We start from the raw sequence: 12,564 nt of genomic DNA, 5'->3' as shown, positions 1-12,564 counted from the left end.
AGGACATGGGGAGGGAAGGGGCTGCTCTACGGGCTCCCCTAATCTCCCTTTCCCTGCACCTGCTCCCTCTCGTCTGGCTGTTTCCCCGCCAAGAGGTGGACAGAGTCTCCCCCCGTGTCCGCCTGCATGGGCAGGGCTGGGGCCAGGGGAAGGTGCCCAGCTCCTCTCCCTCCCCAGCTGCACCCCTGACCTGAGCTGTCAGGGCCCAAGGCCGTCCGGGTTAGGGTGAGGTGGCCGCAGGCTGCTGGCACGCTTGGGGCTGCCTGGTGAGGACACTCGTCAGGGAAGTGCTGCAGCCCGCTGTGGGGGGCCAGGAGGGCCCCAGGGGGACCCTGGCACTGGTGCACGGGTGCCACGCGGGGGACAACCATGCCTGCATTCAAAGACAAAACACGTGTGGTCAGAGCTCATGCGGGAGGCAGGGCAGGGGGGATATCTGAGCCTCAGCCCCCAAATTAGTGCCCCGTGGCACAACCCTCTGTGCGCACCCAAGTCCTTCTCTTCCCTGCTAGCTGGCCAGGGCGCAGGGACCTGTCCTACAGGAGGTGCTGGGAAGGCTGAGATGGTTCCACAAACGAAACCATACCCCGCGTGCCCAGGATGGCCACTGACCTGCTCGCTTGCTGATAACTTCAGCAATGGAGGGGGGGAAGTACCCAACTCGATCGGTGCTCTTCTGAGCATCGTGGATGTGCCCCTTCCATCGCCCATCCGGATGCTGCTCCAGAACCTGCCGCAGGGACAAGAGGGACAGGGCTGTGGTACCTGGGGCTGCAGCAGGGCAGGGGCCAGGGAGCAGGAAGCAGCCTCACTGTGATGACATCTCCTGCCCGGATGTTGAGAGCAGTTGGGTCATGGAGGTTCCAGAAATCCTTCAAAGCTCGGACCTTCAGGATTCCTGATGCCTCTGAAGACAAGGGACAGAGGGAAGAAAGAAGGCGCCAGAGTGCAGAGGGAAAACAGCGTGGTTTGGAGAAGGCAGAGAGAGGCAGAGAGAGAAAACAAGGACAGGGAGAGGGGAGAACAGAACATTAATACTGCAGGAAGGACTCGATCTCCAGACGTTCCCTGCACAGACAATGGAGGCATGCATGATGGGACTGGGATGCTGATGCTTGCAGCCAGCCTGCTTTAGGCTGTTCAGGAGGAGCACTGGGAGCCCCAGATGGGTTCCCCCTCTCAGTGCCAAGCTGTGCCCCAGCCCCACCTCACCTCTCAGCAGCTGCTTGATGTCCTTGCTGGCGTGTGAAGTGGTGAACTGGTTCACGATGTCCAGTGCTGTCTGGTTGTAGGTGTTCCTGATGTTCACGTCAATGCCACCCTGCCCAGGAGGGGACATGCTCAGGGCCAGACCCCACAGCTGCTGCTGGACCCATGGGGAAGGGGTGACTGCCGACCACCAGGGCCTCATCTCCCCGTGCAGCCCCATCCCCACCACGCTCACCTCCAGCAGCAACCGCACCACCTCCGTTTTACCGTACAGCGCGGCCTCGTGCAGGGCCGTGCCTGTCTTCGTCTGCTTGTTGATCTCAATCCCGGCCTTCAGCAGCTGCCTGGAGGGATGGAGGGAGAGGCCTGAGCAAGACATGGGCATCAGGGCCAGGCAATTGACTGCTTTGCCATGGGAAGGGGACAACCCCTTGTGCTGCTGTAGCCTTGCAAATGAGAGACCGAAGCCCACAGCAGGGAGAGGGGTTTGGAAGGAAGTGGGACTGAAGCCATGATGGGCTTTTTCGTCACAGGGCAGCACCACAGGCTAGCAGGGGGTTACCTGATGATCTCCTTGTGGCCGTTCTTGGCTGCCAGGTGCAGTGGGGTGGTGTAGTTGGGGTCGGTCGCATCCTTGGACTGTCCCTCCAGGAGGGCGACGCACAGATGGCTGTTCAGCAGCAGCTGGGCCACCTGCATGGGGCACAGGGGTCAGCAGCAGGGTGCAGGTACCCCAGTCTGCACCCTCCCGGCGTGGGCCTCACCCTGCGGGCCCACCTTGCCACTCCCCCCCTCATCTGCAGCCCCAGGGTGCAGCCGGAGTGGCCGGTGCTGACCCTTACGCAGGGCCATGTGGTCACGAGTGGCCGTAAAAGGTCACAACAGCCAGAAATAGTCTTCCCATAATTGGCCTTTTCAGACCAAGCCCTAAAAAGCTCCAGTCTCTCCAAGGCCAGAGCACCTCTCAGCGTATCAGGGAAGCCCAGAGGAGTTATTTTTACTGCCCTGTTTATAGCTGCAGACATTATATATACTCCAAAAATGGGAAAATCCCTCCTCTCCCTGGCGGGGCATGGGATGGTCCGGCTGGTCGCACTCCAGCCCAGCCCAGTTGTGCGGTGCTGGCTAGGCTGGAGTCTGCCGGGGCAGGGGCCAGCCCTGTCCTCGCGAGCCATGCCAGGGAGCCCGAGCAGCCGAGTGGGACCATGCGCTCAGGGCTTGCAGGGAGTAGCCAGCTCAGCCTGTCTGTGCTCCAAACAAAAGGAAAGCCGGAGTGGGCTGGGCGGGGAGGCTGTGGGGACCTGGGAGCAAGGACTCCTGGCTTCTCTCCCACCCCGATGGTGCCCTCCTGCGAGGTCAAGAGCAAAACCCGCAGTTCCTGGGCCTGCCTGGCCATAGGTGCTGCCTGCCAGGCTCTGGGGCTCATCGCGGAGGGAGAGCGGTCGCAGACCAGACCCACAGCAGCCAGTCAGCTCCAGAGCCAAGCCCGGAGAAGTGCCTGGCACAGGGCAGAGCCCCACAACACTCACCTTCAGCCGCCCGAACTCACAGGCCAGGTCCAGAGGGGTTTTCTTCGCCTTGTTGATGAGGCAGGGGTTGGACTGGTGCTGGAGCAGCATCTCCGACTGCGGGGGAGCAATGTGGCACAGGACTCAGCACCGTGGCACCCTCGCCTCCCTCCCACCCAGCATAATGAGGTTCGCCCACGCATCCCCAGACTCAGGAGGGGCGCGTGGGCATCTCTGGGCTCTCACTCACCACCTCATAGTGGCCGTACTGCGCCGAAAGGTGCAGCGGGATCTGCCCATCCAGCGAGGCCATGTTGACAGAGGCGGCAGCACGCAGCAGCACCCGCACCGGCTCCACACGTCCCTGCCAGGCCGCGTAGTGCAGAGGACGCATCCCTGCAAGGGAATGGGGCTCAGCAGGGCTGGATGTGGCCCCTGGCCTCGCTCGGAGGGCTGAGCCAGCTGCTGGGGCTGCGGGGCCGTGCTGGGGGATCACCCCTTACCGTTGCTGTCCTTGATGTCGACAGTGGCCTGTGCCTCCAGCAGCAGCGAGATGAGGTCCAGGCTGCCACCCAGGGCCGCGTGGTGCAGCGCCGAGAACCTGTGGCACAAGGAGAGGGCTCAGCTGGCCCCTGTCCCTGCTGTGCTGTCCCTATAGCCCCTGCCTGCACGGGGACACCGGTCGAGGGCTAAGATGGTCACTGGCTGCCCACGGCGATGTCTCTCCTGACTGCCAGCTCTGAGTGCCTCAGTTTCCCCGTAGCAAAGCAGAGGTAAATCCCTCTGTGCTGTCCGTGCCTGAGGGCTCAGCGACAGATGTGGGGCTCCTGTGCAACTCCCCAGAGGGGTCCCTCACCCCCTAGCCCTGTCTGGGGGGCAAGCATGCAGGACGGGGAGAGATGCATTTCCCCGCTCCGCGATGCGGCCAAGCAGCCCAACGCCACGCTGCTAGCAGCAAACACGCAGCCCTGCAGCTGCTCCTAGGCCCTCCACAGCCACTCCCTCCCCGTGCCAGCAGGGATGCTGGGAGCACACGGCACAGTGCGGGAGGCCGCTGGTAATGAAAGAGCCCCGTGTCCCGGGGCTGTGAAAGCGGGCTGTCTGCCCGGCACTCCTCCCGCGCTGTCACGTGAAGGGCCACGGCCGAGCAAGGGGTCCCTATGCTGCGAGGGATCAGACCGTGCACTGTTCCGAGGGCTGCGGGGGGCTCCAGACAGCGCCAGCCTGGGGCTCCTATGGGCTCAGCAGTGTCTCAGCCCCACACTGGTGACAAAACCTGGTGGGCACAGCTCTCCTCCCAACTGACAGTCCCAGGGCACCCTCAAATGCACAGGGGCTGGGCATTGCAGGAGGGATGATGCTCCCTCCTTCAATATAGCCATCATGGCCCTGAGCCCACACCAAAACTTCTGCCTCGAAGCGAAAACACAAAGGGCACAAAAATCTCCCTTGAGTCAACTCTGCAGGCATCCCTGCAGGGCCAGCTCTGCTGCACAAACCGATGCTCGCCTGCACCATCACCCCCACGCTGCCAGGAAGGCAATGCTCCACTAAGGTCTCAGCCAGCGGCACGGCTCTCCCAGGAGGATGCGCGCTGCTGGCCCTGTGCACGGCTGTCACCTCCCTGCTGTCCCCTTCCTGCGCCCCAGCCAAACCCCACGTGCCGCCCAAACGCCCCACGCAGCCCTCTGACAGGGAACGGACGGACCCATTCCCCTTGCTCCCATCAGCTGCCCGAGGACAAGCCCTGTGCCTTATCAGAATCGGATCATTGCTTCTACTATTACTTTTTTTTTTCCTATTAAGCTCCATCTGCACAGTATTATTTTAAGACAGAGACATCCTGCACATTTTCAACCCTTGCTGGCCTGTTAGGACTCATCACAGACACCTCCCCCTACAGAGTCCTTGAAAAGAAAACACGTAGAAATTAGGTACAACAACAGTACACAAAACAAGGCTAATAACTCATGGGTCAGAGTTAATTCAATAAGAATAACATGCTTATTTATTTTATGGGCCTTTGTGGTTTCTTTAACTCTCAGTACCCAGCTTATTAAGTGCTTGGATTTTTGAAATGATGAGCTACACAAATATGCTGTGGTCACTTGGCAACCTCATATTTTCTTTCCCTAATCCCCCCCCCCCCAAACAAAGGGATTTTGCTCTTGGGATGTTAAACGCAGGCACCAGCACATGCAGGCGCTGCAGCCGGCCAGGTGCTGTGCATTTTAGCCAGCACGTGGGACGCGGGGCACTGGCTGGACATGCTGTGTCCCCTTTTCCCCCTAGCCTCATGCAGGGGGACGCAGGGCTTTGCAGGACGGACCGAGCACAGTCCTCAGCTCAGATCCAGGCAGGCGCTGGGTCTGCCTCTGCAGAGCTTGCTCTGGTTTCGGACTGCGGCACCCTCTGGGATGCTGTTGCATTCTCTAGGGCTCAGCAGCTACCCTTGAAAGCTCTGCAACACCCAGAGTTGCAGACTGACTGTATATGGGGGAGAGCAAGCCCACTCACGCCAGTGGCAGCAGCACCCAGCACCCAGCATGGCGAGCACTCACCCATCCACGTCCTGGTAGTTCACGTTCAGGCGCTTGGCAGACCCCAGAAGCTCTGCAGAAAGAGGAGGCAAAGGTCAGGGCAGGCAGCAGAGCGGCCCCCCAGACCCCGCGCGAACCCCGTCCCGCAGCCACACCGACCTCCCAGCGCACAGAACAGTGCCTGGCCCATCCCGGCGGCCTCTCCTCTCCACGTTCACCTCCATGAACCGTCAGTGGTCTGACCCAGCTCGCGCTCAGACCCTTCGCTCCCCCTGCCCTCCTGCCCCATCTCCGTCTGCCCCCGGGACGGGTCGGACCCCCACAACTCCTGTCGCCCCAGCTTGGCAGGATGGGTGCTTCCCTCCCCTTTATAGGCAGCCAACACCCCAAGACTGCTGAGTGGGGCCGGTTTGCCCCCCACTCACACCATGTGCCTGCTGCCAAGGTCTGGCCCACAGACCACACGGTTGGCATTTTTACGGCTAGGGCAGAGGCTGAAGCCTCCGGCCATGAATGCAAGGATTGTGCCACCTCAGATATCCCCGTCCCCCCTCCCCTTTGGGGACCACTGAGCAGTGGACACTCACCCCACCCTCAGCGCAGCCCCACGCGCGCCCCCAGCTCCCTGCTTCTTCCCGCAATTAACTCGAATGAATTCCTTCCTCCCACACAGAGAGGACGTTTTATTCTTCACTAAGGGGTTGAGAGAGGATTAACATATCTGGAATTCATCCGCCAAGTCAAAAGGGAGAGAAAGGGGAAGGCATGTGGGGGGCAAGAAATGCCGCTACTCCTCCTCTGCCTTTCCAGGCAGCCCCATCGCTGAGCTGGGGGGGGATTAAACGCTTTGCAAGGTTTCTGTGCTGCTTCCTATGGAAAAATCAAAGTCCGACAGCTGGGCCCCAAGCCCAGGGTGAAATAGCTGCTGAAACCCCACCGAAACGAGGTGGGGTCCTGGGGAAGGAGCCCCCTCCCTTGCAGCCGGGCAGATCTCCAGGGCTGCAAGCCCCCTCTCCTCCTTCTCCCCCTCTGCTCTTGCTCTTCTTCCTCCTCCTCCCCTCCTCCTTCTTCCTCTTCTTCTTCTCATCCTCTTCCCCTTCCATTCCTTTCTACTTTTCCTCTTCTCCCAAGCTCTCTGCCCACCTCGCACAATAGGTCCTACACAAAGCCATACTCTGGAAAAAGGAGAGCTGGCGAGGGGGCCAGCTCATTTCTCATGCAGATGAATAGTTAAAGCAGACCCAGGAATGGGGTGTTCATCACTGCAATTCACAATGTTTTGTAAACAGTCTAATTAATGCAAAATGGGCTTGGAGTGGCTGCTGGTGAAGGACTTGTGACTGGGTGCCACAGCTGAGGAGATCAGGATGGGATCACCCCAATTCCCTCTTCCCAGGGCTGTTGGTCTTCAGAGTGGCTCCACTAACCCAAAAACCCTTCCCAAAGAAACCAGCTCTCAAAGCTGTCACTCCTGCTTGGTGGAGCTCCTGCTTTTCCCTTCCAACCTTATACTGCCCAAGAGCTCCGGACCTGAGGTCTCAATCAAGGACAAGCCTTTCCCTCAGCCCCACTGGCCAGGAAAAAAACCCCCAACATTTCACTTGTGAACCAGACACTTCTGCTCCCAGCCAGGGAGCAACCACAACCACCAAGAGCCGTGGTGCCTCTTTCATGGAGCCAGGATGGCACTTGGTGCACGGCAGAGCCAGGAACGGGATTGGGTGCGTGGGGCAGAGGCCTCATCCTGCCCCTCCGAATATCTTGGGACATATCCGACAAGCGGGGAGCAGGAAGGGCTGGGCAGCGTTCGCTGCTGGGGGATTTCCAAAGGGTGCAGTTGAGATAAAATTAAAATTAAGCAAAGAGATCCACTAAGCTGTAGGCAATGCTCAAGAAGCCATCACCTCCTGCTCCCCGAGCAATCCCCCAGCCCCCTGGCCCTTTAATCAAGGTTTATAAACAGGTGATTATAAATAGTAAAGGATGTTCTGTGCAGTGGGAACTGAAGGCCAATATGGGGTTGCTCCCATTGGCTGCAGCTGAAAATTGCCAGGGGTTTTGCTGCTGAGGAGGAGGGGTCCTCACCACAGGCAGGAGGGGCATAAGCTGGGCAGCAGAGCGAAGCTGGGCAGGTGATGCCCACCAAGCACAAGCACAACCCAAAGAAGCAGAACCATCCCACAGCCCCAGGGCTGGTCCTGGAGTTGAGTAGCACCCACTATTTGAAGAGGGAGAGCTCATCCTAAAACCCCATCCCCAAACCTGTCTGGTGAGGGGACTGGGCTGGCTGGCGGGGTCCAATGAGCAGCGCTGGAATGCAGTGGGTGTCCTGGGATGCGGTGGGTGTCCCTGCCCGCTCCCCAGCCCTGGGAGGCAGTTGTCAGCATCTCCCCGAGCAACATTCCTCACATTAGATCCCTGCTCCGCCAGCCTAGCAAGGTCCAGGACATGGGGCAGGACCATGCAGACACAGCATGGGCAGCTGGGAAAGCAGCAGAGCCAGGAGCAGCATCCCCGTTGGGGCTCTTCCTGACAGTAAGAGCAATAACACTCGTATCCACCTGGGACAGGAAGGGAAAGAGTTTGTCCCAGGCTGTAGCTGGGTACACTGCTGCTTGGAGAGCCCGAGGGTTTGCAGCCAGGCTGGAAGGCAAAGCGTGGAGAGGAAAGTGGCCAGGGACCCTGGCGAGGATGAAGGCACTGGGACGGGGTGGCCGGACCCTTCCCAGCTCCATCACCTCTTTTGGGTTTGCACCAGGGTGGGAGCACCTGCGGGCCTGACCCACACACCCTGCTCCCCACCAGCAGCACGCTCACATCCTGGAAAGATGAACCCAGAAAAACATGGACCCAGTGCTGAAATGCAAAAAGCCCCGAAAAGGAGATTTCTGGCAGAAAAAACAGCTTTGCGCACCCCGAGTTTTAACTCTGGCCATGGGTCCCACCTGCTCGGCCCCACTCCCCAACCAAGGGGTTCAGCTGGGCCCCGACTCCACTCTGCGCCCCGCCTCCAGGGCGTTAGCCTGTGCCTGCCTGGGCAGGACTGGGCTCAGCAGCGCAGGGCTGGGGCCGAATGAGGCCTCGAGGGAGCCAGCGAGCTTCTGTGCAGCATCTGGCTGCCAAGCGGCAGGCGGGAAGCATCTCCAGAGCGCTCAGCAAATTGCTTACAAATGTAGGGCCCATGTGCTGCGCCGGATGTCGGCCAGGGCAAAGGCAGCGTGGCCGCCTGCTCACCAGACGGGGCCAAGACCCTCACCCACGGCACGCTCCGTATCTGGCCCCAGCCAGGGGAATGTGCCAGCCCTCAGCTGTTCGGACCCTCACTGGTAGCGGGGGGCAAGACGGCATAGCCCCGCAGAGTGCATTGCCAACCAGCTCCTCTGACCACACAGCCCTGCTGGCATGCTGTGCCTTGTGCCTCAGTTTCCCTGCAGGGCTGGGCTCTATCCCCACAGTGGGGATGCCAGGCTGAGCCAAGCTCCCCGTGGGGCACAGGGGGCTCCCAGGAAGCAGGCAGCCAGGGCATGGGCCTCACCCACACCACTGGCAGCTGACCCGGCACAAACCTGTATTTACCCCCCCAGGTCACTTGCCCGGCTGTGCCGGCTGTGTGGAGCCAGGTGAGCCCACACCCAGCCCAGCCGCCACCCCTTGCGCCAGCACCCTGCGCCCTTCACCACGGACACCCTTGGGCGTGCAGGTCCTGAGGTCTTGGAAACAGACATGATCCCCCGGGAGCGCTGAACCACTCACCGCTCACTGGGAAGTGGTGACACACACTCACCTCGGTTTATCTGGGAAAGGAAATGCCCAAATACCCCGCGCTCCCATCAAAGCAGCCCTTGGAGACTCCTGCCCTGGGTCTCACTCGGAGAATAGGAGTCCAGTGCTTCTGCTGTGGCCCAGCGCAGCCATAGCAGAGCTTCTCCACTGCAAACCTTTGTCTCTGTGTGGGACAGACAGATCGATAACTCGATCAGTGGGAGGACAGCATGCTCTGGACACACCAAATATAGGTGCATACCCTCTTGGGAAAATGAAATCCACCTTGGGACTGGCACCACTAAGCCGATAAATCAGCTGGAGGAGCTAATCAGCTGCAATCATGCAGACAGCCGGGCATCTCCGTCAGTGACGACAGCCTCTCTGGGGCCAGAGGCAGCAGGAGGTAGCAGCTTCACCTGACTCGCTCTGCCCTGCCTTGACCTGTGCCGATGTCCCGGGGTGGCCCTGCCTCGGCACGCTGGGGCTCAGGAGGAATGCCATGTCTCGCCCAAAATCAAGAAAAGATGAGGTGATATCCATCCCTCTTCTGCCGGAATTGCCCTTTGCTGTCACCTCTCTGTCTGCAGGCACGTCCACTGCGGTCACCCACACCCAGCTCCTCCTCCTCCGTCTCCCGGCAAACCGGTTGCTTCGGGCGCAGTTTCCCAATAGGTTCGGAAGAGATTCGCCTGCTTTGATAGGGAACGAGTTTGGCCACAGGGACATTAAGAAACTCAATCAAAGTTGCCCAGGAAACTTGGGACAGAGGCTGGGTGAGAGACCTAAGGGCTCCCGAGCCCAGCTGTCTGCTGTAGGCACCAGCTCACACCAGGAACGCCAAGCCCACCTCTCCAGCCAGGCAGGAGCCCGCCTCTCTCCCCCACAGTTATGGTGGGTGAATTTGGCTGCCAGGGTGCTGCCGCTTGGCAGAACACCCGTCCTTGCATCCAAATGCCACAGGTGTCCAAAAGTGTCAGGCGCCTTCCTGCCCGCAAATGGCCCGTGACAGGCTTTGAGGCTTTGCAGCATCCCTGCAAACAGGCTCCCCACCAATGCCAACAAACAGGTCCTCCTCCAAGCCAGGCACCGTGGGGTGGGCCTGACATGGGCAAAGCCACCAGGTTAACTGGCAGAGACGGACAGGCTGCATTTGGGGAGGCAGACTCCTATCAGCACAGTATAAACACAGGGCAAACAGCACAGGGAGAGAGCGACACAGCAGGGAATCCCTTATCTTTCCCTACACCAGTGTCTTGGCAACTCCTTGACTATAATTGATACGTTCATGCATTGAGAAGCCTCCCAAACCCCAATGCAAGCCACCAGATCTGGCCAGGGTCCTGCCTGCTCTGACACTGTGCAATGGCCATCACACCCACACCCCACTCCTGCTTTCAGCAGCTCTGGGGTCCAGCTGGAATAACCCCAGCTGGTGCAGAGGCCTGCTGGGAGCTGAACTCTCGGTGGCTCCTTGCAGCATCCTGAGGGCTGGGCGCAGCATCCCTGGCCCATCAGCATCCCCACACCAAAACAGCATCCTTGTCTCTAACCTCAGTGGCCTCCATCATTTACCCCTGGCCAGAGCTCCAATCTCAGGGCTTACAGCCGCAGAGAGCCCAAGGTGTCCCTGCCAACAACATCTGAGTCTCCTCTGGTAGCTCTGCCTCCCTCCTCACCTGTGCTTCCTCGTTCTCTAAGCTCTCCTGTCCTGCAATGTCCTCAGATACGACGGTGGGTGATGGTGATGGCGAGGGCAGAGGAGATTGAGAGGTCCAAGGCATCTGCCCCCCACAACAGGCAAAGAGGGGTCTCAGGACACGGCAGCAGGACCATGGACTCAGCAGGAGTCTTGTTCCTTCTTTGGGAAAGGCTGGGAGCCTTTTTCCCAGGGAAAATCCAACAATTCAATTTTTTAAAGAGGTTGGCAGCAGAGGCAGCATCCCCACACAGCACAGACATCGGTCGCTCAGCCCCAGCCCAGCTGCCCCATGACCCCCGGCCAGACCCCCAATTTCCCCTCGCTTCTTCCCCCCCCCCCCCAAGCAAAGCAGGAAAAAACAGGCAGCTTGTTCAAACCAAAGGCTCCCAGAACAATGAAAGGAAAAGCAGTCGGAAACCCCATCCCCATCCGTGCAGCTGGGAAGAAGGTGCAGCTCTCGCCTCCAAGTTCTGGCGCCCACAGAGAGGATGGAGAAGGCAATGCCATGGCAGGGCAACGGCATCACCGGAGTCCTTTGGGGCTGGATTCACCCCTTGCAGAAGCCAAACACACACTCCTGCTTTGAGTTTCAGGCCCCCAGAAGGAGCTCAGCTGCGTGGTAGGACGAATGACACCTGCTTCTCTTCCCTGCAATAATTTGGAGGTTCTCACTGGCTGCCCACCCCAAAGTGATGCGCCCCAGCCCAGCTCCCCCAGTAAGGGGGACTGATAACACCTCTTCCTCACAGAGCTGAAACTGCATCCCTCAGCCCCGGCCAGGATGGAAACAGCTGGGAAAGGCTTCGGGTGGGGGAAGCCGGGCGGCTCCTTCAGAGATACAAGGGCTCCTTTCCCAGCTGGCTGGGGAAACATGTTACTGGGAGGTGAAGTCACCGTCCCTGCTGGGACCTGGCAATTCCGCTCTCCAGGATATGAACTCAGAGGAGCTGTATTTGCCCAGGGAAGAGGTGGAGCCTTTTCCATTTCCCCCATCCTTCCGAAAGGACAGGATGCCTCCCAAGTGGGAAGAGATGGGGCGATAGCAGCGGCTGGCGGCCAAGCATGAGCTCGGCTGTGCCCATGGTGCATCACCAGGCATGCCACGGGGCCGAGGGCCACCCATGTGCTGCAGGACGTGTGGACCAGCAGAGCCTCTGGTCCAGCATTAACAAGGCACCTTGGCTCCCATTCGACTGGTTCCATACTGGTTTCCAACCAGTTCCCCTGGGAGCTGGGGAAGGAGCTATGGGGCTCTGGTGCCCCCCCAGGTCCCCAGGCAAAGAGGCTGCACCCACAGACAGCCTCAATGTTCTCACTAATGCTACTGGCTTGGTAAAGCAAACAGCGCATTAGTATAATCTGTGGAGGATGTTCAGCAGATCGACGAGGGCAGGAATAACACAAAAGGGACTTACGAGAGATTAGGAGAACAAACCCAGGAAGATTCAACCTGTGAAAATTGCAGACTGCAGCATCTGGGGAAAAATAATCTGACCGGCAGACGGTCAATGGGAGGAAGAAAGAGGGGAAGCAGGATGTGGGGGGACTGTGAGAGCAGTGTGAGCATGGAGGGAACCACCACCGAGGAAAACAACCCTGGGGGGGATGCCGCTTCCCGGGGTGCCATCCTCCACCATGTGCCTGTGGCTGCAGATGCGATATGGGCTCGGGGGGACCTGAGAGCCTTGGGGGGACAGGAGGGATGAGCGTCAGGAGGTGGCAGCCGAAGGGATGGCCCTGCATGGGAAGATCGGGGCAGGTCAGTGAGTCTGGGTCTGCTGAGCAGCAGTTAATTAGGGAGGGCAGGCAGGGCGGCAGCAACCCACCTACACCTGGAGGGTTT

The 12,564-nt window shown here is 59.7% G+C and overlaps 1 protein-coding gene across 1 annotated transcript in view; it reads right to left on the bottom strand.

The window, feature by feature from the left end:
• CASKIN2 (CASK interacting protein 2) overlaps nucleotides 1-12,564 on the bottom strand; it is a 33,721-nt gene that overhangs the window by 7,761 nt on the left and 13,396 nt on the right. The window contains exons 3-12 of the mRNA XM_086762579.1: nucleotides 5,279-5,330; nucleotides 3,221-3,318; nucleotides 2,968-3,113; nucleotides 2,739-2,834; nucleotides 1,772-1,902; nucleotides 1,445-1,553; nucleotides 1,213-1,321; nucleotides 813-907; nucleotides 613-730; nucleotides 191-373 (exon numbers count right to left, since the gene is read on the bottom strand). Coding sequence (XP_086618705.1) covers nucleotides 191-373; nucleotides 613-730; nucleotides 813-907; nucleotides 1,213-1,321; nucleotides 1,445-1,553; nucleotides 1,772-1,902; nucleotides 2,739-2,834; nucleotides 2,968-3,113; nucleotides 3,221-3,318; nucleotides 5,279-5,330 — 1,137 coding nt within the window. The remainder of the gene's footprint in view (nucleotides 1-190; nucleotides 374-612; nucleotides 731-812; nucleotides 908-1,212; nucleotides 1,322-1,444; nucleotides 1,554-1,771; nucleotides 1,903-2,738; nucleotides 2,835-2,967; nucleotides 3,114-3,220; nucleotides 3,319-5,278; nucleotides 5,331-12,564) is intronic.

This window comes from Chlamydotis macqueenii, chromosome 18 (assembly GCF_036417535.1).
Source record: "Chlamydotis macqueenii isolate bChlMac1 chromosome 18, bChlMac1.mat, whole genome shotgun sequence".
NCBI classification, from domain to species: Eukaryota; Metazoa; Chordata; class Aves; order Otidiformes; family Otididae; genus Chlamydotis; species Chlamydotis macqueenii.
The sequence above is the reverse complement of the archived record's forward strand: the minus strand, read 5'-3'. Positions and strand labels throughout refer to the sequence as shown.